We start from the raw sequence: 26055 nt of genomic DNA, 5'->3' as shown, positions 1-26055 counted from the left end.
GTCACTTTTTTGAAGGGCCTTAGACCACAGAAGGCATTAAAATAATGGAGGGAAAAGACAGTAAGTGCAGAGTCTCACTCTAATATTAAGGTCATTTACCCAGAGTGGCACAGTCGAAACAGTTAATAAGCACCCACAGCAGGCCCTATTTCTACACAATGTCTGGCAGACGTTGAGTGATGTGTCCCTGACAAGCCTCAGTTTGAACCTTGAAATTTGTCCATTTCACTCACAGATACGGTTCTGCATGTGCTGTGCTATTGTAGATGGTGTTAGATGACGCACTGCACTGTGTCAACGAGTTAATACAATTGGAAAATATGTTACTCCAGGTGGAGTTATTTCAGATGCAGTCTGTGTATTTCTCAAAATTGCACCAACTGTGATGATTAAGGTACAGCAGTGTTATTTTGAACGTTCTTTGTGTCTTCACCTTTGTTTATGACAGCAGAGGATTCTTGTGCTTTGAAGTTTTCATAGCATTTTTGAGGAGAATACAAAAACATATTCATTAATGTTTCTTTAAAACAGCTGCTTAACTACTGCAACCAATATCCATCCATCCACCCATCCATCCATTATCTAAGCCGCTTCTCCGTCAGGGTCGCGGGGGGATGCTGGAGCCCATCGCAGGGCTGCAACCAATATCTGTCATCAATATAATGTTATATGTATGCAATATGTCTTGAAACTTAAAGACACCTGCTAACCCAATGTTTCTTCTGAAATCAAAGGTATTAATAGGAACCAAGGTTACCTAAAGAAAGTATGTTTTGGAAATCAATGCTCTATAAAGAAAGGAACCTTTCAAAGGCTCCCTACCAGTTTAAAATCTATTGAACCATATATCCAAGCCAGGAACTATTTAGGAACATTTATTTTTAAGTGTGTGTGTTAAAATGTTTGTAGACATCTGCTTATCTAGCACTTTTCTGAAAACAAGGGTATTAATAAATAGTTTGTGCCTGCTTTGCTGCAGTAACAGCTTCTACTCTCCTGAACGTTTATACATTATACTATCACTGACACATATATTATACTAAATGTTGGAACATTGGATTTGACTGCATTCGGCCACAAAAGCATTGGTGAGGTCAGGTACTGATGTTGACTGATTAGTTCTGGATCACAAATGCCACTCCATGTCATTCCAAAAGTATGCCCCATCACTGCAGAGAACACAGTTCCGCTGCTCCACAGCCTTACACTCCTCAAACATGGTGACCATACGGTCATGTATGGCTGCTTCAGTGTATCCCATTTTATTGGCAAAGGTTTCTATGAAGATCATACAAGCTTTGTGTGTACAGTTGAACACCTGTGTCTGCAGTGGGTGCATCTGACAGTGACTGGGTTGACCAATTAGAAGGGATTTCTGGATAAATTTGGACAAGTAGTAGGTTTCTTTAGGTAATTAGAGTATCTTTAGTATCTTTACAGTATCTTTAGGTAATTAGAAATACATGTCCTTTGAAGGGGCTGTTCTGTAAAACACTGGTTTTCAAACGATGGGTCATGAAACCTTGTATGGGACAAAGGCTCAGTGCATATATTTTGTTGTTCCATGAAAACAGGGCTAACAGACATGCAGTTTTGTATCAAAAGCAGGAAACACATCATTTCTTCACTGGTGCCAATTCAACAGTGTTTCAGTGTCTCCTTTTATACCGCCACTGTTGCATGTGCATGAAGTGTCAATAATGAAGGAAGGGACATCTCTTTGCCTGACAGCTCAAGGACTCAAGGGCTTTTTTGATCAGTTTATGTGTTTTTTTGCTTGGTGGGCCTCATGTCAAATACCTCCTCTACATATGGGTTCTGGAATGAAAAACTTCGGGAAGCCATGAAAGAACGAGTTTGGTTCCCTGAAGAACTTATCAGTGGTTGCTTCTTTAAAGCGTTGCATTTGTAAAGAAAAATGAGTTGGAAGAAACATTTTAAAGTTTAAACAACCCCCACATGATGTATTGCAATTGAAAGTATGCATTCATACCAGGAACCATGTAAGAGCCTTAATGTTCAAGCATACACAGCTTTGATTTATGAGCAGTTAAAGCTTAAGTTGCTAATTAAATCACATAAAACTACATTCTGAGTTATTTCTGAGATGCAGAGTGAGAAAATCATAAACCTGCAAAAGTAGTACATCACCTGGAAGCTGGAAGAGGAGATAGCTAGCAATTATATGCATCTCCCATTAAAATCAATAGAGGTTAAAGGCCTCATTCTAGCATATCTGATTACAGAAAAATAGTTGTCAACAGGATATACTTATTCTTGGTTACATGTGTGAATGCAGGCAGCAATAACGCTGCATGAAGAATGAGGTAACATTCAGGCCAAACCTACATCAAGCGGCTGGGACTGCTGACAGACTGTAATTTTACATCTTGCGAAAACTACACTTGCTTTTGCAGCGAAAGACTTCATGACCTCGGAGCTTCTTCGAATTTCACATTAGCAATTTTAGCTGAAAAACAGGAGAGCTCAAAAAGCTCTTAATCGATTCAAAAACTTCAGGTGCCTGCAAGCTGAGAGCACCAACCGAGGTAATTATAACCTGCAGTTACTTTAGTACTATGTAATTGCACGGCACGCTGTGAATTAGGTGGGAAGGTAGGAATGTATTTGTGCAAGCTCCGCTCTTTTTCTGCAGCATGCCTACTCACACACACCTCTATCGATTTAGCTTCGGTTCAAATGCCACTGGAAACATTTGACTCAGTCCTTAAATAGAGCTGCTTGGCAGAGAGAGCCGCCTGTTTGATGTGACACCTTGTGTTTTGCTGATCAGCCTTTGAATGATGGGACAGGCCAGCCAAACAGATTGTTTTCTAATGAGATTTAATTGGTGCATCTTTGCACACTTGAATTATGAAGTAATTATCCTCCCTTCTTGACTCCTCAGTAATTGACTCATTACTGGACATCACATTGTTACATGTGAGCACTCTTCACATTTCGCTCCCTCGGAAAATCCGCTAATGGGAGGAACTGTCAAGTACGCTCATAAAATAAAGGTCCCTCAATGGTTCTTGGACTGCACATAAGGTTCTGGGAAAACTTTAACTGTGCAGAACCTTAAACTTTTAAAATGTTCTTTATACTCTCAAATTTCAGTTACCAAAGTGGTTGGTTCCCTAAAGAGCCGTTTTATTGATAGTTTGTTGAGAACCTTTATAAAGCTATAATGCCAAGTGTTTCCTAGAACTTAAGAAAGAGTCCTAAATGGCTTTTTGCTTGCACATAATGTGATATAAAACCTTACACTTCATACATTGTCACATAATTATCACAAGTGGTTCTTTAAGCATTTCTAAAAAAAGGTTCCAAAAGTAGTTATTTGCATCAATGCAACAAAAGAACTTGTGGCCTAACATTTCAAAGGATAATTGTTTAAAGAATCAATTTTGTGTGTAAATGTGAAGAACCTTTGTATAGATTTATGTAATTCCAAGTTTTTCCAGAACCCCCAAAAATGGTTCCTCCATTGTTCCTGGCTTGCACATAAGGTTCTAGAAAATATTTAACTGGTCTAAATTCTTACACTTTAAAAAGGTTCTTCACATTCTCACATGACCTTCACAAAAGTGGTTCTTTAAACACTTTGGGTTCCAAAGGCAGTACTTTGCAGCAATGCAATAGGAGAACCACTTTTGGCTCCCTAATCAACCTTTTCAATGCATGGTTCTTTAAAGAACCAATTTTGTAGATGAGTGCATCTTTTTTTGTATTCTTTAAAAAGGTTCTTAATTGGTTCTTGGCTTACATATAAGAACCTTTAAGTTTCCTTAAAATTTTAAAATGGTTCTTCACACTCTTATATCTTGTTTACAAAAATGACTTTTTAAGTCATTTAAATAAATTAAAGGTTCCCAAAAAATTATTTTGAGTAATGCAATAAAATAACCAGTTTTAGTTCCCTAAGGAACCTTTCAGTTGATGGCTCTTTACTGAGTAATGTCTGTAACGTTATGTACATAATGTTTGGAAGTTGGAAGGACCTATATATTTCAGTCGTGGGCCGGAGGTTAGGGAACTGGCTCTGTAACCGGAAGGTTGCCAGTTCAATCCCCAGGGCCAACAGTCCATGACTGAGGTGTCCCTGAGCAAGACACCTAACCCCCAATTGCTCATAAGACATCAAATTTCTACTGCATATCATCCTGAAAGTCAAGCCATGTTAGAGAGATTTCATCAAACACTGAAGTCAATGCTCCGTGCCTATTGTTTGGAGTCAGATAAAGACTGGGATGAGGGCCTTCCACTGTTGTTGTTTGCTGTTCGTGAGACCCCTCAAGAGTCTTTAGGTTTTAGTGCTGCAGACTTTTAGTTCTGTTCAGACAAAAATGAAAACGCTTTTTGATAAAAAAGCAGTTTCTCGTTCGTTCCAACAAGGTGATAAGGTGCTTTCTTTGTTGCCTGTTTCTGGCTCTGCTTTAGAAGCCTGTTTTGCACCGGACAGTTTTCTGCAGTATACTGTCATGGCATTTGGAATTAGAAATGCCCCAGCCACATTCCAACGACTCATGAGTCAGGTGTTGATGGAAGTTTCTGATTGTTTATTTAGATGATATCGCGGTTCATTCATCTAGCTGGTTTGAGCATCTAAAGACTCTTCATACCGTATTTAATAGACTACATCAAGCGTCTTTGACTCTAAACCTTGCAAAGTGTGAGTTTGGTAAGGCAACAGTTACTTACCTAGGGAAGCAGGTTGGCCAAGGGCAAGTTTGTCCTGTTGCTGCAAAAGTGCAGGCTATTCTGGATTTTCCTGTGCCACGCACCAAGCGGGAACTCAGGAGGTTCCTTGGGGTAGTGGGGTACTATCGTGGCTTCTGCAGAAATTTTTCGGATGTCGTTTTGCCCTTGACAAACTTACTTCATTCCTCCTGTGAATTTGTATGGTCCACATCCTGTCAAACCTCATTTGAATCTGTGAAAATGTTGCTCTGTAATGCTCCTGTGCTTTCTGCTTCAGATTTCTCACATCCTTTCAAGTTGGAAGTGGATGCCAGTGCGACGGGTGCTGGTGCGGTCCTACTACAAGAGGATTCGAGCGGTATTGACCATCCCATGTGACCATCCCCATTATTCAAAGAAGTTTTTAAAACATCAGCTGAATTATAGCACAATTGAGAAGGAAGCCCTGGCCTTACTGCTGGCATTACAGCATTTTGAGGTGTACATGGGGTCTAGTCCATTGCCCCTTGTGGTGTACACAGACCACAATCCGTTGGTTTTTATTTCTCGGATGAGAAATTCACATCCACGCATTATGACATGGGCGTTAATTATTCAAGGGTTTAACCTTGAAATTTGCTATAAAAAGGGTTCTGAAAATGTTCTGGCAGATGCTCTTTCTCGAGCTTAATGTGTTTGAATCACATGGAATGTTGATTTTGGTGATGGGGGTGTTACGTTCTATGTTTTGTAGGTCTGTTTGTTTTGTTTCTGGTCTGTTTTCAGGTCAGGTGTTTTGGTGGTGATTGGCAGCTCTGCTGAGTTGGCTGCTTGTTGCTCCGCCCAGTTGTGCAGTTTCTATTGGCTAGATCTGATTGCGGGAAATTTCAAAAGGGCCCTTTGTCTGGCAGTCGGGGAGCTGCACAGATTCTTTTTCCTGTTTACGCCGACATGTGCTGCTCCAGTGGATGCCCACCAGCACAGACCAAATTTCTTGTTGTAAAGTTATGATGTTTAGTAGCAGGATTCTTAGGGGTGACCTGCCTTTTTTTGGTTGGGACATTTGCCTCTGTTTTTGGAAAAGAGTAGGCAGGGTAGTTTCTTTGTAATTTATTTTCTTTGGTTTGGTTTTCAGGGTAAGTTAGACATCTCTTTTTTTTAGGTGATTTGTTTGTTGTTTTGGCCTGGGGTCATCCTGAAGCTTTTAAAATCCTGTTTTTTTTTGTCATTTGTTCCAGAAGTTGGTAAATCTTTAGAGCTGTTAAGAATAATAAAACAGTCTGCTCTACTTTTTTGTATTGTTTGTTTGGTCTGAGGCTGAGTGAGCACTCACTTAAACCTTTTGTGTGTCCTACCCCTAGAGGACGTAACACCGGGCACTGTGGATAGGGCTGCCTACCGCTCTGGACAAGTGTGCTCACTGCCCCCTAGTGTGTGTGTATTCACTAGTGTGTATGTGGTGTTTCACTTCACGGATGGGTTAAATGCGGAGGTGGACTTTCCCCGTTTGTGGGATTAATAAAGTTAACTTAAAGTTCAACATATTGCAAAGTTTTTCCTAGAACTAAAATAGTTCTTATATTGATATTGGCTTCCACATAAGGTACTAGGAGAACACCCATGTGCAAAAATGTGTTTTTAACACCAGGAAAAATAGTATTTTTTTTGTGATGATGAAATAGAAAAAACTTTTTTTAAAAAGCATTTTGTTCAACAGTATGTAATGTAATCTTCTTTACAAAATAAAGGTTTTTCTTCGAACCACACATCCAAGCCAAGAACCTTTCATGAATCATTCTAAGTGGTTCTTGGCTTGAATGTTATACAGTAGGATGTAAAATCTCTAACTGGTATAGAAACTTTACATTACATGGAGGTTCTTTACATTCTACAAAAGACTTGATGGAGCCAAAACAGGTTCTAGGGCTCTGATCTAAAGAAACATTTTTGGCAGATTTACTTTAGTATATCATCAAAGAAATGAACAGAAGTGAAGAAGAGCAGGACAGAATTAAATGTGAGGAGCAAGTAAGGTGCTACTCAGATTTCAGCACTGGGTAAAAACCAACAACAACACATTATATTTCACAGACTTCATTTTATTCATCAAACCAAAGAGCGGTCTACTGGTGGCAATGGCTTTTCTTTTCTGTACACTCTTCAGGCTTTGTATAGTCGGCATATTAATGGTACATTTTTGCCAGATAGCACTTGCTTGAGATTGAATGGAAATAATGAGGGATGACTTTTATTTTGGAAAAGCTGTCAAAAAACAAACAAAAAAACCAAAACAAAATAAAACAAAAAAACAAGGAAAAAGCAGAACTAAAAATGTTGTGTGCCCCATAGGGATCCCCTGATTTTTAGCTCTATATATGTTTTTTAATTTTTTTTTTCCAAAAGTCACTATTCACAGCACATAAAATGGAAATACCGGACTATCGGACTCACCAATATACATATTATTTAAAAAATGTGCCTGTGGACATTTTCAGGGTTTTTGTTTTCGTCATAGATCGCTATTCCCCAAAAAGTCTGTACAAAACTGTTACAATGTGCACACAAGTCATCTGAACAGTTAGAAGAGAACCTTACAGACACAGGGAAACATTAGACAAGGAATACCATTTCACCTCCATATATATGTTGAGAACTCAGAAGAAATCAAACACAAACATATGATGCCTTGCAACACTTATCTGTTAGAAAACGTGTGTTAACTGTACATGATGTTTACGCTCCATCACCATACTGTGGATCAACATGGCTAATGTTAATGTTATTTATTTTTTTGTCTTTTTTTGCACACATTACATTTAAATGATGAATCCCAAAGATATTATTACAAGACAATAGCTCACTGGCCCATTTGTTCTGTAAATGAGATACCCATTGCTCTTCATGGGATGACAGACAATGGTTCAACCCTTTACAGTTGCTTCATTAATTTATTCATTTTCACGAGACTAACAAAAAGCAATGGAAATCTCCAGTGATTTAACGATCCAATGGATTTCACTGTACATTTCAAAGAATAAGTAAGAGCTGTATAAATTTTGTTTGTAATCCTTCTTTGTACATTGGACTGATAGTTTGTATAATTAAAATGAATTGATGACAAGCCATCTGTTTACACCAAAAAAAAGAAGGAGTGTGGTTTATAAAATGTATTTTGGATGCAATTGTCTTAAAAGCACCTACAAATACATTATGAATAATGATTTTTTTTGTTTTTTTTAGTGGAGAGATCATTAGCAATACAAAAGAGGGTTACTTGTGACTTCTAACCTGAGGTCTTTACATTTATGAAAACAAAACAATACAGTAGTTCAGCTGAGCTATGTAGCAGTAAGCAAACTTTCAGTCAACAAAGAACACAGAAAAACAGAACAACAGAAAACTAGAAAATGCAAAAGACATTCAATTAGAAGTCTATAGCAAATTTGCACATTAACAGCAATAACTTAAAAAAAATAATAATAAAAAACAGAGATAAATGTTAGCCCTGGATTCTAAATGTGTAATTCCCATGGACATTATTTCCCAGATTAAAACATTCTATAGCCTTTTAGGTACAAACATAGATTGCATGACAAATCTACAAATGTAGCTTTGCCTTTGAAGTGCACTTTTTACTATTGAAACATCCAATCAGTACCATACACGCGAAAATTTGGCAACAGCTGAGTTAGATGCACTCCTTATGCCACACTTCCAATACTGATTTTTTTATCATTGTTATTAATATGATTTTACCTCTACCAAGTAACTTGTCTATGCGCTACTTGTATATCGTTGCTATCAGGACAAAACTTTGTATCTCCAATTTGTGTCTTTTTAAAATTTTTGATACATAATTTGGCAAAACAGCTGTTCTTACACTGCATGAATTTCATGATGATTGGACTAATAGAAATGCTGTTGACATTGATTTCTATGTAAAGCTTATACTGTTTCCTTCTCTTTGGCCCATTTTCGAGACACAAAGATTTGCTCTGACAGGGAAGCTATATCAATTTTTTTAGAAAAGAACTTAACAATAGATTTGAACGGATCGATTCAAGTGATAAGAAATGTTTAATTAGGAGCAGAAAATACAATGTTTAGGGAATTAACTGTCTTATACATCTAATATAATTTATGCGCCATGCAGTAATTTTAGTGTTTTACATATAATACAAGAGCATCATATTTTCCTCTACACAACATCAGTGTCATATGATTTTACTCTCAATAACATTTTTAAAATAAAAGGACAAACTGAAATTTACACTGTAATAGTGGTGCTTAATTTTCGATTAGGTTATGAGCTACAGTTGTTTGATTATGGTCCATGAAGCATAGCATTTTTATATCATTTTTCTTGGTTTAAAAGTGACACCATACAGTGGTTGACATCCCACTGCTTAAACACAGTGAAATAACCCCCAACCCCCCAACCCCTATTCCATAAACCCACCAAAAAAGTGACACAAATCCACTCTAAACTTAGGGCAAAAATTTGGATGTGAACTAAATGAAGGACATACACAAGATATATATAGTAATTTACCCTACAAAGCATCAAACTCCAACCTGGAAAAAAAAGAAAGGAAACCAAAAATTCAAAATTTTTGAAAAATTCCATCGGAAACTGATATTCTTTTTACAGATTGAGCAAAGTTTATATTGAATCTGGATTTGGTACTGATTGTGTACCAGGAAAAAGCTGTGTGGTGGGGGGGCATCTACTCTTCCTCCGTGCATCCGAGTATTTCTGAACGCAAAGTGATTCTTCCGTACCACGACCACGGAAGGATCCGGATGAACCGAGCATAGATAGGAGGATCTATCACATTTTTCCTGTGTGTGTCATTATCAAAGTTTCCTTGAAAGACCTGCAAAAGAAACAAACAAAATATAACTTCTATTTAAACATTAGCAGAGCTTTAGGGGTTACATTAGATGTCTTTTAAGAGCAAGAACACTTAACAGCAAGGAGGTGCTTTATTGGCATCTCCTTTTATCTTTGTTAGTGTAGGATTAGTCAACGTTTATAGTTCTCATTTCAAGCCAAAAGCAGTAAATTCTTGATATCTTGATTGCCATATACTCCTAGCAAAAAAAAATGGTTCTATAAATAACCAAAGACGTTAACATTACTGCGTACTATATAGAACATTTTTCAAAAAGTTTCTTTACAGAATCATATAAAACAGGGTTTCCATCATAGCTAAGAACCATGTATCAATGCAAAGAACCATTTATGTCTTGAAATAGATTTACTACTACTCATCTTAGTAAATACAGGGAGATTCACTTGAAAGAGGCCCCGTATATTCTATAATAACTTCCACTAGGACGAAACAATCCAAACAAAACAATGTGCAATGTGCTCCTCAGTATATGGAGCTTTGAACAAGCCAGGATGCACCTGCTTCAGAGTGATGAGATAGGTACCGGAAAGCTGTCACGATGTTTAGCCTCTCTTTGCAACTTCCAGGTGCAGACCACTGAACCCCTTTATGTGTCTGGCAGAAAATGGAGATCACTTCCAGGATTGCATGTAATACAATCGATTATACATACCTAAAGGTATGTAGTGTATTTTTAGGTACAGATACAACAGAATATTTGGGGCCTCTTTCGAGTGAATCACCCTGTATATTCATTGTCATTGCTAAAGAGTACTTGAGAAAGAGCCATTTGATTTGAATAAATTGTAAGGAAGTGTGGCAAATCGTCATTGGAACTCATTCTGCAGAAGGGTAGACACGCGAGATCAGGGTTGGTGACCACTGCTTCTTCAAAATCTCACATACAAACAAAAACTACCCAATGACAGGTTCTGTAGAGAACAAAGCATGGTTTGAAATATGGATGTTGTCATGCTTCCCAGCTCTCAAACACTAATTCTCTGAGGAACTCCAACTCCCAAGATGCATTAGGCAGTCATGTGACCCAGCCACCTAATCATCCATCAGTCACCATGATTCTAATTGCTTTCACCTGTTACCTGTGGTATATATACCTGTCTGTTTGTTGCATTCATTGTGAAGTCTTTTTGTGTAGGTATTTTGACAGGACTTATGTTCTCTGAGAATAGTCCTTGTTCTGTTTCACCAATGCTTGTCAAATTGGACCATCTGACACACTTAAAACAGCCTCCTATTGACCCCCCTGTTAAATGTAGCAGCTTAAAACTTTTTTTTCTTAGTATGCCAACATCATACAACTAAAATCTGAATTTTTAGACGAACTCTTCAAATATTGCTGAAGCTTTGCAGCACTTTAGAAGAGTAAACAATTCCTAACACTTTCTCAGTAACCTTCTCACACTCTGTAGGTTTGAAGCAGGGGGAAACGCAGCTGGGGTAAAAGTTCAGAGCTGGAAAACAAGTGGAAAAGTAAAGCAAACAAGAAATATGTACAAGCTCATGGAGAACAAAGTTCTCCAGTGGGCTTCAAAGGCACATTCATTTCCTTTTGCAGCATGCAGACGGTCTGATGTCAAAAGAGAGAGAACAAAAGATGAATGTGCTGAGTTCTCGCTGAGTCAGGCCCAGCTGTCTTTTTTCCTTAAGACCCTGCCTCACAAACATGAGTTTCAAAACTTGCACATTCATTTCGCTCTCCCGTCCTCACCCATATGATTTCTGTATGTCCGTTATTACCATAGGCATGAATCTAATGTCTGTAGGCCTGATTGTGAACACAGACAGCAAGACAGAGCTGGGGGTAAGATTGGGTGCATGAGGCAAAGAGTGTGATGAAAAATTGATTAGTAGCACGGCTGGTCCCAAAACGAACCTTTCTGTTGGGTTTTAATTTTCAGAGAAGGGCCTTACAACAAGCATTAGCAGTTAGGTTTTGCTGCTCAATGTGGCCAAGAACTGCCTGTTTTGACAAGATAATGCAAAGCATTCCGCCACAAGCAGTGCAACACCAAAAGCAGACCTGCAAAAAAACTGTGGTAAGTGGTATGTCCCACAACAAACATGCGAAAATGTCTCATTTACTGGCTACTACCTGCTTTGAACGAAATCCTGGAATAAGACTGAGGATCCATTTGATTTGACTAATACAAAGTCTTGACCAAAACGGAAAGGTTTATTTCAGTCAGGATGCACAGAGCAGTTTAGTAAGTAGCTAGCATTTTACTGTTTACTGTTTGTCTGACCAAATTTGAAGCATGAATGTGTGTACTTCTGTAGGTGGAGCATCAGAGACTAAAAGTAGAAGGTCTCGTTTTTGATGAGTGCATAATGTTGCATAAAGTTATTTGAATTCAAGTTATGAATGTAACATCGAAGCTGAACTCCTTATGAGTAAACTATGAGTAAACTAAACAAATCTCCATCATAAACATATCTTCCAGTATTTTGTATACTTTGTATCATTCAGTCTTCAATTACACTCAGGTTGCCCCCAGGTGGCTAATGAGATGGGTCTCTACAGCATACTGGGCTAATACAGCCTTGGATGCTGAGGGTTACATTTCAAAAGTAAATTCAGTGCTTATGGTGTTTCTTTACCTTGTGCACAAAATAGCAGCTCTGTACTGTAACTGTTTTAATGTCTTCTGTGCCTTAAAGCTACTTCAACTATGAAGAGCTTGAATAGGAGTTGAACCAGGTGGAACTGACGATCTGGGATTTGGCAAATGTGCTTTTTTTTTGCTGAACCTGCACCTCTTGCACTGTAAATGCAATGGTATGGACAGGCCAGTTTGCAGTGTCACCCAGTGTCAAAACATTTGACATTTCTAGCCAGACAGGGCCCACAAGCTTGCTTCTCCACATTGAAAGTCAAAGCAAACTACATAGATAAATGATTCAAGAGATGCCAGCTTGATAAAAACTGAAATTTAAAATTGTACCAAATGTTATGTGGTTAATTGAAGTCCTATATTTAAATAATTGAGAGCACAATGGTCTTGAATACAGAAGAAATGGGCCCATGGGTGGCATCATATGAGGTTATTTCAATTAAACCACTTGGATCATAACAGTTTAAACAGGAGAAAATGGAATTCTTATTTGAATGTTGAAACCACTGGACCAGGCATAGAGAGTCACTTAGCATAGTAACATTAGCAAAGGCAGATAACAGTAGCAAGTGACCTCTGAACATCTAGCTGACTTAAGAGCAAAGAATCTGTCTCTCCTCTACCATACCTATCTATGGCAGACAGTGTTGCATGCAATGCTGAACATTACTGAGATGCACACTCACAAGTCTCTAATTAAATGATAGTGATGAGTCATTTTAATTACACTTGTGCTCTCCACCAAGACATGATTATGCAAAGAAAGACCCAGACTAGTATTTGGCAAGTAAATGTTGTTCAGTGTCTGGAGGGGAGCAGAAAATGCATTGCACCTTCTACTGGCCAGAGCTAGTATTGATTAATCATGTTAAAATGAACACAGGTGGTGCATTATTTCCCTAAAACACTGGCTGCTTGCGTTATATTACTGGAGCAGAAAAGTCAAGTAAATGTACTAGCTTAGTTATAAAGTGTTCCTGGCATTATGGTAGTTTTGTTACTTGCATATCAAAAGCCTGGTTCTAATAGTGTTTAAATGCAACATTAAATGTCTTGTTTGTTCTACGGCTGTTCTACAGGTAAAAGATTAACATTTTTATATCCAAATTGCATTTTTAAGAGAGCACAATTTTCAAATCACTAGAGCTCAACGTTTTTAAATTATAGCCAACATTAACAACAGCATTGCCTTATGGGTTTAGGGGCAGTTGTGGGCTGGAGGTTAGCAAACCAGCTTTGTGCCCGGAAGGTTGCTGGTTTGGTCCCTTTAGCTGCTGGACATTTAACCCCCAACTGCTCCCGGGGTGCTGTGGATAGGGCTGTGCACTGCTCTGGGTAGGTGTGCTCACTGCCCTGCTAGTGTGTGTGCATTCACTAGTGTGTATGTGGGTGTTTCACTGCACAGATGAGTTAAATGCAGACATGAATTTTCATGTTGTGTGATTTAATAATGGGTAACTTAGCTTTACCTTAAAGTGGAGAAATCTAACCTAATAACCCAGAGTTTGTGAACTGCCTGTAGATGAGTAAGACGAATTAGAAGCAACAAAACTTTCATGCATTCTGACTTTACAACCACAAATTACTAGACGTCTGGCACACTACATTTAGGGTGTGGATATTCTTTTCTTCTTGGCCAAAAACAACAAAAAAAGAAAACAAGGGCCTCAATTTATAGTAAATAACTCACAATTTGAAATTTTCACCAAATTGTTCATCCCTAGGTCATTCAGTAATAAATTTGATGATTAACAGGCTCACTAGTGGCCGTGCTGCGGGGAGGGGAAATAATTCCCTGCTGTTACAAACAATTCACACCTCTCTGGAAAGATGGCTGTACCAAGATCTAATGGACAGCTGCAGGTTTCTTTACATAAAAAGCTGTGCGCATCAGCCACAATAAAAACAACATTTAAACATTTTATAAAATTATTGTTGCTCTACCATGAATTAAAAATCCAGTTCTAGTTTTACTTTTCCATCAAAACATATTCTATCAACATTGTTAAAGAAACATTGCATAGTGTAACAACAAAACACCTTCAAAACAGGTAGAAATGGTATTTAATAGATGCTCTGAGAAGAGGTTAAAATAGTTGAAAACAGAAAGCCTCTCAAATAAACAACTAGTTACTTTATTACTTTGCCAGCTACCATGTGCTCTATTGTATTTACCACTTAGAATAAATTCTGGCTAATGATAATAATAATTATCAACTACAGCAATTTTTTGTTCAATTCTTAGTTTCACTACATTTTGGGGATTTGGAGTCCACTCTGGTGGAAGTGTGTAATAACATGAAACGTGTGGAAGAACATTTTGGATCAGTGGATGTGCTTCAGTCCACTTCCCTGAGTGAAAATCTTAGTATGTCATTTTCTCTCCTGATGTTACACAGTGAAACTTCTGAAATGTGTCTTAAAGTCCTCTTATTCTTATAGAACAGTTGAATATATGAATATATATATATATATATATATATATATATATATATATATATATATATATAAACATTATATACATTGAATATAACTGCAGCCCTATTGTGTTAGTGACTTATCAGAAAGTGTGTCAGGATTTCAAAAGTTTTTCTAACCAGTTTTCTAATCTACATCTTAACACAATAATGATACATACAAAAGCTCAAAAAAGTCTCAGTTGCAAAATCAATATTATACCATTACATTATATTGATGAGGATATGATGACAATAGTCGATATTTCACTTGCATTGACTGAGTTTTCATGAATTCTCTTTCAATGCGCTCACAATCATCCATTTCATTTGCTCAGGGAAGAGGTCTTAAGCACAACTAATGTCATAAAATGTTTTGCTGAACATTGTGTGCAATTACACATTTCCACCAGAGGTGTCTCCAAATCCCCCACACTTACATAGTGCAGCTTAAACCAACTGCATGTCCCCCAGAAGCAAATTAAAATTACATTTAAGTTATTTTAAGTTATTAGAACTTTTTGTTCTATATTTTTTCAGCTTACATCATTTCAAATGCTAGCTGCTATAAACACATAATGATGGATGTGCCAGCAAATAAAATCTCAATTGATGTTAGTGCAGATGTAAGATTAGGTTGTAGTTTGGGGCAACAGTAAGCAGCAGAGGCAAGGAGTTATCTGCTGCTAAATCAGCACTGCTGTTTTGCGGACTTAGTTCCACCTCTCTGAGAGATATCAAGTAAGTGTTTGCGTAAAGCTGCAGTGCTCCATCTGATGCTTACGATTATGGAGCGTCTGGGTGCTGCAAGAGAGAAGATTACCTTAAGTGAGCTGAGGCGGTGTGTGGAAATGTGGAGGATTAGAGTCAGAAAAGCATGAGAGGTAGTTATGATGCTTTTTCTGTTCAAGGGCGAGGCCTTGTTATGGAAACAAGATCGCAGAAGAGCGACTAAGTATCACTTCATAGCCTCTTCAGGGCGTAAAGACTGCTCGATTCATAAACACAGCCTTTGAAGTAGGCCTAGCATATGGAGCTAATTCAGACGGCAAATCCCCTGAGCTGTGAGCAGGAACAAGGAGGATCTGGGCAGGTCCCTTAGGAAGACTGCGAGGAGCTCTCCTAATCTGCTCCAACAACAAGCCTGGCTTAGAAAAGGCCACCGACAGAAAAAAAATAAAAATAAAAAAAATAAGGTTTGAATCATATTCTGCGAGAGCACAGGCTGGACAGAAAATAGAAGAGAGAATGTACTTTCATTTTTGATATATGTAGTGTTTATAAGCTCAGAATCACTAAATGACAGATTAACATTTTTGTAAAATAAAAAAAAAAAAAAAAAATACTGTGGGTTCCTATTTGTTAATGATAACATACATTTTTGATTACCAATAATCAATATTCCAAGAATTCTGTGTACAAGATGTTAATTGATCAAAAATGTACTGTGATTAAATATTTATTTTAATATACAATTTGTTCTCCACTTTAATTATTTATTTAATTATCACTCCAATTAATTCTGGGCATTACATTTATTAGTTAACTTGAACTTAATTTTTGATACTCATGCCCAATCCCATTTCACCCCTCATCCCCATGACTTAGCCCTACCCTTCTGTTTTGGCCATTTGCTTAGGGGTAGGGTGTTCTGATTTTGTTGAGATAGAGGGGTAGGGTGACGTGTTGGGGCTATATGGCCCTCCAAATGAAGGTTTCTCAGGGGCTCACTCCAAACAGTGTTTTGAGAAAAGAGAAAAACTGGCAAGATAGCCATGCAAGCAACCAAAGAAACCCACAAATGTAATTTCTTCATTAAAAAAATTATTGTATTTTTTTAGTTGTTTACTGCTGACTTCAGCTTTCTATCACTGAAGAAGTATTGGTGGGTAATAATACATAATCACATCCTCCTCTTTTGGGGCATATGACACCCTAAATTTAATTAAAGACCAGCACCTGTTTGAATTAAAATATCTTATTTACACAAAAATATCAGAAGTCAATCACTCCGGTGGTGGAAAGACCACTAGGAGGGCTGCAGAAAGAGTCTCAGTATTGCATTTTTCTACACATTTTAGTGCACATTTTATTTATTTATTTGTTAATTAGTTAAACATAATGGATAATATGTAAAACATTAAAACAACACTTATTTTTTAAAAATATATTTATTTTGACTAAACCAACGAGTAGAAAACTAATAAAAAGCAACAGCATAGAGAAAAGCTACAGTTCCCTTTCAAAACACGAAATAACACAGCGGTATGAGAGCAAGAGGCTACACTTATGAAGGAGTATGAGCCATTCACTGTAAATATGACATACATGATAAATACACTCGTTGTTTGGACACTTGCTTTCTCTGGATGTTGAAGATGAAAATTGGAAACTGTTTAAATGTAAATGTTCTGGAGAAGCTTAATTTGTCCACTAATATAGCTATAAGATAATGCACTGCTTAAGGGATCACCTACAAAAATAATGTGATTAATCACAATTAAAAAAAAAAAGTTAATTGTTTGATAGCCGTAAAATATCATGCTTGTCGAATTTGTTTTGTTTTAAATCTCTGATGGCCTTTAGCTTTTCATTCAGAACTTGTCATGTTTCCATCCACATTTTGGTCAAATTTATATTAAACTTCACATTTAGCAAATTTTCATATCTGAGGATGCACATAGTAAAAGTGCACAGATTCAGGTCTTTTCCCTTTAATATTCACCAACATCTACATATTAAGGCTTAATAGTCAGTATGAGTTGGTATTAAGTCTAAGAGTAAGTAGTGAAGGTGGATCCATGAATTTAAAATAGTTAGTTCTATCTTGTAATAAATGCTTGTTTTGGCTTTTAGCTCTCACTTGGCTTTAATCTCACTGTTTGAGAGAATATATCAGCTTGAGAATTCCTACTTGTTTTGCTTTGGTCTAGCGGCTGGAAACTGTTAGCTTTCCTACCCTTTTACTGAGACATTCCTGAGACAGCACGGATTTATGATCCTGGATTTTAACAGAGAGTTATACGCAACACTTACCTGACCTAAAAGTTTAAGGTTAGCTGTTCACATAAAACAAGCTACAAGAGCAAAGACTCGCTTTTCTCAATGCCTAACTATGAATCATTACATGAAATTTGCAGTAATGGCTGTTTTTTGAAGAGAGCCTTGAAAGATAGCATACAACTGTGTCATACATCTGAAAAAGCCTTTGTGTACAAGCCATTTAATTCAGAGGAAAATCCTATTATTCTGACTTAAAACAATTAAATGGCACTTAGCTGCAGGCCACAGTGTCTTTTAATTGGGCCGCGTAAAAAAAAAAAATACAAAGTGGCTTTTTTCTTTGTGCATGAACATTGGATAGAAACTGAGAGAACTGAAATGTGCTCCAAGTAAAACATTTATCTTACATTAAGACATCTGGAGAGATCTAATAGCAGTGGAAATATATGATGAAAAGTTCAGTCAAAGGCAAAAGTAAACATAATAGAAAAGGCTTTAATAGAACACTACACCCATATTATCAACTGTGCTTGTTTTATCATCTACTGTGAATTAACCATGCTTAATGTCTGCTGTCTAAAATGTCAGGGCCTTTTGAAAAATTGATGGTGCATATTAATAAGGTGCCAAGTTCTGGGTAAGAAGTTGGGTAAGAAAACTCAAAGTTGAGCAGCTCTTGAGTGAAGGCCAAAACAAATGTGTGATCTTATGTGGAGAAGGCGATAACGCAGACGTGCCCCTTGTTCCGCCGCTGAGATGATAACTAATCATCAGTGTCTAATGCGCTCTGATCTTTATGTAATAGCTCATGAGGGATTAACCACATGTACTATTGTTTGATTTTTTTCTCACTGTGCTGATATGGATTACCATGGACAAGTTTCGTTTCACGCCATGGAGGAAATTGAGCCTAAACATCTGTATCAATATAACACGAGTGAACATCAGTGCCGCTCTGTAAAATTCCCGGGGACAAATTAAGGAGGAATCCCACTGACATTTAAAAATTTCTGCCAAATTGAATCATTGAGATGTGAATAAAGTTATCCTGGGAAGTCATTTGGAGTGGTTTGGTGTGAAAAGGGTGATTTGTAGAAAAACTTACCAACTCAGATTTCCACACCATTTATGGTGGAAAACATTACTTCATTCACAGAATACAGGCAGTGCTCTGTCAGTGACCCCGCCAGTCTGCAATGATAGCAGAGGAGGGTAAAGTTGAGCAACTGCACTGCTCAGCTTTAGTTAAATTTAGGGCAACATAGGCCTTCAAAGAAGGGATAATCGTTCATTATCGCCCACCCCTAATTCTTTGGTGAACACATGAATTGAGATCTTACACATCTCATTTGTCTTAGTCTCGAGAAAGGAGTGGCAATTCACTCTATGCACCAAAATGTTGTGGAAGTTTTGGCATATTGTAAGTGTTTTCAGAGGTATCCCACAAATAGTTGCTAGGCTATTCAGGACAATGGCCACCCTGAGGCAGACTAGTGCTGCATTTCTATTTAGATAAGAATACCAAAAATCAAAGCTCACAGGTTGTGGGTAAAACAGAATAAAGCATGATCAAACGTTATCATTAATTTATTTTCAGGAACCTCCCAGAATTTTGATCAAGGGGAAACTCATGGCATCCAGGAGGGTAGTTAGAAGGTCCCCGACCACCCAGGATTCACTGTATTTTGCACCTTGACTGTATGTCCTCATCACCCCCACTATATTGTCCATGTGTGACAAACAAAATACCAAATATAGCATAAACTTTTTACTTTACCACTTTGTTATTGTCAATAAAATGCAAATTTACACCAACAAGGCCTGTTTGTGGAGTTTGTAGATCAATTTCTATCAGATTTTAGTGCTGGAACATCCATGCATTGTAGGCTTAACATGTCACCATCGTACCATCACGTGTACTATCAACCTGCTGACATCTACTGTGTCCCTGAGGGCTGATTCTATCTCCGAAATGAAATTCAATAACGCATGCTGTTCAGTACTGAGCCTTAGTTAGGTATATTATCTTCACAGCTGGGACTGTAACATCTGGGGCAGGGGCGCAGAAGGCCCAGGATAGAATATGGAAGGGGTAGCGGAAGGGCACAGATGGTGATCAAAGAGGAGCACCACACAGGGTGTGTTTTTGTATCTGCTTTATGCATCGCTGGGGTGAGGCTCAACATGGGGAGTATTAGCCTTCTTCAGATAGCCACTGGAATTGCTTTTATAAAGTTGATTGTAAATGGGTTGAGCTAAGGGGGAACCTTACATTGGCAACATGTTCAGGGCAAATCATGTCTAAACTTAAATACCTTTATTATTATTTCAGATAACCACAAAGTAGTTTGACTTGATAAAAGGATATAGGATAAAATATACTATCCAGCAGATCCAATCAAAGCAGGGATTTAGCTCTAGAGACCCTTCCACACTGTTTCCAAACATGACTTACCAATTGACAGTGCTGAGAAACTTGATTGAACATCTGAACATTTGAGACTTCGAGTGACTTTTTTATGAGTTCATAAAGTGCTTTAATGTTCGGTTTATTAACTCAAGTGGTTTAACCCTTTTTGACAGTAACCATAAAATGTGATTTCTTTAGGATGTCTGAACATATATTTGGTAAAATATATGTAAATCAAAACATATATGATTCACAACTCTGGAAATGAGCTGAATGTTCATCTTTGTAGTTGAGCAGCACATCAACATTTTTTAAATTAATAAAGTTTTTGGGTTTTAAATGACATTTCCTGTTGAAGTTGTGCACAATTTCATGATGTGAAGGAAGCTGCAGTTGTGCTTTCCATTTTATCCTTGGGGAGAGATGGGAATTTTTTGTACTTGTTTACTGAAACTGAGTTTACACTAAATCCGCCCAAAGACTGCTGGGATAGGCTCCAGCACCCCCCCCGCGACCCTGATGGAGAGGCAGCTTAGAAAATGGATGGATGGATGGATATTTTTTTTCAAGATATGTCCAGGTGGTCACTCAGAATCAAGCCAGGCAAAATAAATAATAACTCTAGCATTCTAAAGGTTAAAAGATGTAAACAATTCCTTCAAAAAAACAATCCTTCAAATGAATGGCATCTGTGAAAAATAGTTCAATAAATATATGGCAGATGTTTTGATGCTTGTTTGAATATCTAGTCTAATTTGCCATCAGCGGAACAAAATGTTAATTAGGACAGACAACATCTTCTCTTGAGGACCGAAATAATCTTTTATAGAAGTATAACATTATTTTTTTCTTTCTGCCAGCTGGCATGGGTAGCTGCTAGCACCTTCTTGGCCCAATCCATATGCTGTGCTGTTGAAGGGCTGATTCTGGAGTGTAGCAGTGCGCTCATTCTTCCATTAATAGCTAATGATGGAGGAACGGCATGTACTGCTGCCCTCTTGCCTGACATCTCCTGGACTTTCTATAACTAACTGTTCTCCTTCTGGAAGGCAGAGCATAAATTACCCCGAGGCCAAGGACTGTGCAGTCGATCTATTGAGAAAAAGGGACTGAACAAGGATACAATCGCTGCTAATTCTCCATTCTTTTTCATTTTCTGCCCTCTGAACGATCCTCTTGTTCTTTCACATCTACTGAAGGCTCTAATTTTAGGCATTAGATGCTGCGCCAAGACACTTTTCCTGGAGCGATGTTTCAATGAGTCCACAGCCATAACATAAGCATTTATTTGGAACATATTCTTTTGAGCTGAATTACATTATTGGGTTTGATTTATTCTGATCTTTCAATCAGATGAAAATTACACATGTAAACACCAGAAAAAGTGCCACTTGATAAAAGCAGCTGTTATCTCTGTCCAAAAAAAATAGAAGTATCTTCTTTTCTTCTTTTTTTTTTTTTGCAATTGTTAGGTTTCTGCAAAATATGAGCTCAGCAGCTGCCCTTTACATTATGTGAAACTCCTATTATATTGGACCAAAAGAAATGCTCCAAATTAATAATCTTTCCTTATATTCCATTCAAAATCAAAAAATAAAATAAAATAATAAAATGAGAAAATGTTTAGCAGCCTCCTGTAAAATTGCCATTCTGAAGATACTTGTTTTTTCTTTAGACATGACATATGTTGCTGTTGAAACAAACTTTACAATGAAAGTTAATGGAACAAGAATAAATTTCAATTTAGGACCATTTCTATCGGTACATTCCTCATGAAAGTTTGATGCATTGTAAAGGCCAGCTTTTTTCATATTGTGTTAAAAAAAAAGGAAAAAAATGACAAAAATAGAGAGTTTTGTTCTGACAATTATGACATTCTTTTTGGAGGTTCTTTAAACTTTACAAGGTTGCTGTAGAATCAACTAAAATGTTTTCATTTATAAAGGCACTAATTGTGTGTAAAAAGGCACATGCATAATGCTGCATGAAATATGGTAATAATTATGGTACAAGCTTAAAAAATATTGAATATCTTTTGTGAACTTTAATGTATTTTATGTACAAAGGAAAGTTAGTGCTAATTACTAACAATATGCCAACATATTGTTAGAATCCCATTTAGGTGTCAGCAGAACTTTGCATTATTGAGGGCTAACAGTCAGGGTTCACTACTCCTTATTGTAACCCTGCATTATAACCAGCCCCAGCTCTCAATATGAGTTATTTACATGCTTCAAAACAAAACTCTTACTGCTGCGAAGAGGGTGAATCAAATAATAAAAATGTAAATTCTGTTATATATAGACAGTATAACTCAGTAATTGGAAAAAAACCCATGATGAAGAATGTTCATTTTGTATGAGTGAATCTCAAGACATATCAGTCTGTTTGCTGTCAAAATTCACAGAGGATGTTGTTATTGGAAGATGAGAAGATAGCCTGATGCACGGTCTACTTGAACTTGTATAAGTACATAAAATATTACATATTATGTACATAAAACTGATGTGTGCAGTTATATGTATGTTGATTATTTTACTACAGCTTTAAATGTGGCTCAGAACCAGAAGCCTCTATGTGCTTTATAATATTCACTTCATTAATTCAGTGTAAATAACACAGTACATACAGTCATGTAGAAATAAAGCAATGTAGCCATCAGTAGTTACATATGACTGCCAGTCATCTTCTGAAGAGAGCAGTCTATTCCAGGGCTTGTATTATGTGATAATGAGGTTGGTGAGCAATGCAGTGCACTTTAGCAGGTCAGTACTAGACCCTGACCCCTATTAGCTTGAACCAAATAAACAGAGTTTACAGCTTCTCAACAAAAACACTAAGTTTTATATGTAAAACAACAATTTCTGCAGTTTATCCGTATCAGTGTTTATTTTTTTTCTACTATATCAGCTTCAATTTCTCCTCTGGAAATACATTAAGCACAGGAGGATGCAAAAGGTTTCAATTCTCATATGGTTCAAATGCTAGAATGAAAGAGGCAGTATGGGGCAATAAGACTGAAATGGTCTTCAGAGAAGTTGACCAAAGCATGAAAAACTCTGGTCTAGCACCATGAGAAGTCAGCAGTGTCTCCTCTATCCTCCTATGATAAACAGTCTGCATACAAATGGAACAATAGGTGTTGGGCAGATTGCTTTTTGCCAGTTTACCTTGTTTCATGACTGATATACTCTGGAGGCAACAAGAAGATGGGTTGCTGTAATGTGTTTTGGTTTTATGAGCATCTCAACAGCAGCGTCACCAAAACACAGTGCCTGGAGCTGAAGAACCATTACTAAGATCTGGTCAAAACCATGTGGTAGAACTGCCTTAAGTAACAGTTCAACAGATCAAATTTGCTCAGCCTTCTGCTTACCGCACATGTACTCAGTCAGCCAAGACAATGTTTGGTAAAGTTTGCTTCTCCAGTTTTGCATCAGAGCTACAAGGCTGCAAACTTCTACATCAAGTAGTACAAAGGAAAAAGGATTTGCCTACATGGTTACTGATACTATTTGATACACTATATTTTGACATGCTTCAGAGTTAAACTGATTTTGCTTAAGGCACTGAGCAAAAGTCAGAGATGAATCTTTATTTATTTAACATATACTAAAACATATTATATATTTAAGCATGTGTTAAGGAACAAATCACACAAAAGTAAGCATTTAGAGCATCCAATCTCTGCACTTTATGACAGCTTTCATTCTTTTTGGGAAGCTTGCTTTCAGTTACAGTTTAACAGACATCTGCAGGAATGTTTTTACCTTCACAGTTCAGTCTTAGAAGTTGCTAGAACTTCTGCTGTCTGTCCTGAACATATTCAGTGATGTTGAGGTCTGGACTCTTTGGTGGGCAGTTCACTATTTTGAGAACACCAGCAGCTTCTTGTTTGTTGGGTGTCCCACTTTTTAATTTAATTTTTGAATTGTGGTCTTGGAAACCTTTTATTTTTAACCTAGTTCTGCTGTCGTAACAAACCTAGTATCTCCAATATGGCAACTTTACAGGAGAAAACACACTTTACTTCTAATGCAAGTCAGTGTAACCAGACATTTTCTCAAGTACTTTTGGGCCACATGTTTTCAAATGTGCTCTGACAGCAGCGTTATTAAATCAAATCAAGACAAAGTTTATTTATATGCTGCTTTTTACAACAGCCGCTGTCACAAAGTAGGTTTACTGAAAAAAAAAATCAGGTCTGAGCCCCCATAAGCAAGCCAGTGGCAACAGTGGCAAGGATAAGCTTTCTAAGAGCAAGAGGAAGAAACCTTGAGAGGAACCAAGACTCAAAAGGGGAACTGGATAGCAAACCATAACAGCAGAGAATAAGGTTTGACCCTCAATATAAGTATAAGACACAGGAAAGGCGGAAAGAGAACGTGAGCTTAATGATAATTTTTAACCTTTTTAAACCAGTCATCTCACAGGCGAGATGAAATAAAATTAAAAAAACATTAAAAAAACGTGGTTTTGGGCGTGAGTGTGGTGATATAGGTGTACAGTCTGCACAATGTGAACTGGTGGAATATTAAACTCAATAACCTCAAATCGCATTAAGAAAGCATATCTAAATTGCGTAAATATTTTTCTCCCCAAGCTTCTATTTTAATGTTGTGCATATCATCAGTGCAGCATCTACATTTGCATTTGTGTTTGTAAGTAGAAGATAGAACAGAAAGTCTTGTTTTGTGGAGACTAAAACCATCTTTTACATTTTTCCTATTATTTTAAATTTTTTGGCATGGAATCCAAACAAAACAAAAGGCAGAACCTCAGATTTGAACTTGACAATATGGAACATAAATCACATGTAAATGTTTTCCATAATTGAACTAACTGGTTTTCCATAATTACATTTCAGTAGCCCATCAGCAATAATAACTCTGAAAGCATTAGTCAAATTCATGCCTGTAAGCCAACCATCATGAGAGAGAAGTAATATACAACCCAATCAAATCTAATCTTGGCCACATGAGCTCTACACCTCCCACGAGTGGTCTCAGAAGGAGGGAAGACACACACTTAGGCACAGAGGGTTGATTCACTGATGGGTAATCTCAGGGTGCCATCTTGTTTACTGCCTTTCAAGGGTACTGTTGACCCTTCTCATCAAGAGGGAATAAGTCTTTATGGAGGCTAATTGACTTTTTGCCACTGACCTCAGCAAGCTTTAAACACCAATCAATTATAGCTGTGCATGACTGCACTCGTTATTGTGTACAATATCAGATAAAAACTCTCAGGGCATGGGAAAGAGGCCTTGGGGGAATTCCGATAGAAGCCTTCATTTCATTTGTCAGCTGAGGGATTTTATGGGGGTACTGTTAAGGACACACCAGTTGAGTTGACTCTGAGCCGAAGGCAAAAATGAGATTTCTTTCAAGCCCCTCTTGGCCTCTGTAACTTGATAAAGAAAAGCTGTGGAAAAGCCTTGAAAGTGTTCGCTTACTCAGCTCCGCCAGGGCAACAACCTTTTGAAAATGAGTGAAAGTTGTAATGTTTAATCAGGTTCAAATTGTTTTATCTCTGCTTTGTAATTTTTGAAATCAATATATTTTTTTTTCTCATAGCTTCTCTATTTAGCATTACAGAGTTATTTAGCTTTGTTCTTAGTTCTATTCTATAAAACCTAACATTTAGCATACATTTCTTTGTTAAACACATTTCAAATATAGCTTCATAAGGAATAAAAATGTTAACAAAGTATTAGCTGAAACAGTCAGGCTGCTCTAGGATGCTTACATGATTGCAAACCAGATATTCCATTTATTTAACAGAGCAGCGATGGAAAATTCTGTCCCTAGTGGCAACATACCACTGACCACAATAGTAAGCGGAAATTTCCATCACAAATAAACTGGATGTGGATTTTGTTTGGGGCAAAAATGGGCTTTGAATGGTAGTGGATGATGTCTAGACACATTCATTCAAATATATCAACTCCTGGACTTTTAGAAACATTATCATGT

General features: G+C 37.3%; 1 protein-coding gene across 4 annotated transcripts in view; it reads right to left on the bottom strand.

Annotated features, from left to right (window-relative positions):
* Positions 1-6761: 6761 nt before the first annotated feature.
* The window catches only part of edil3a (EGF-like repeats and discoidin I-like domains 3a), a 254954-nt gene continuing 235660 nt past the window's right edge, over positions 6762-26055 (bottom strand). For all 4 annotated transcript variants that reach the window (XM_017695575.2, XM_017695577.2, XM_017695576.2 and 1 more), the window contains exon 11: positions 6762-9560. In XM_017695575.2, the coding sequence (XP_017551064.1) occupies positions 9411-9560 (150 nt within the window). In that variant the 3' untranslated portion in view covers positions 6762-9410. The remainder of the gene's footprint in view (positions 9561-26055) is intronic.

Source organism: Pygocentrus nattereri, chromosome 20 (assembly GCF_015220715.1).
Source record: "Pygocentrus nattereri isolate fPygNat1 chromosome 20, fPygNat1.pri, whole genome shotgun sequence".
Taxonomy (NCBI): domain Eukaryota; kingdom Metazoa; phylum Chordata; class Actinopteri; order Characiformes; family Serrasalmidae; genus Pygocentrus; species Pygocentrus nattereri.
Note: the sequence above shows the minus strand (reverse complement) of the source record. Positions and strands in the feature narration are given on the sequence as shown.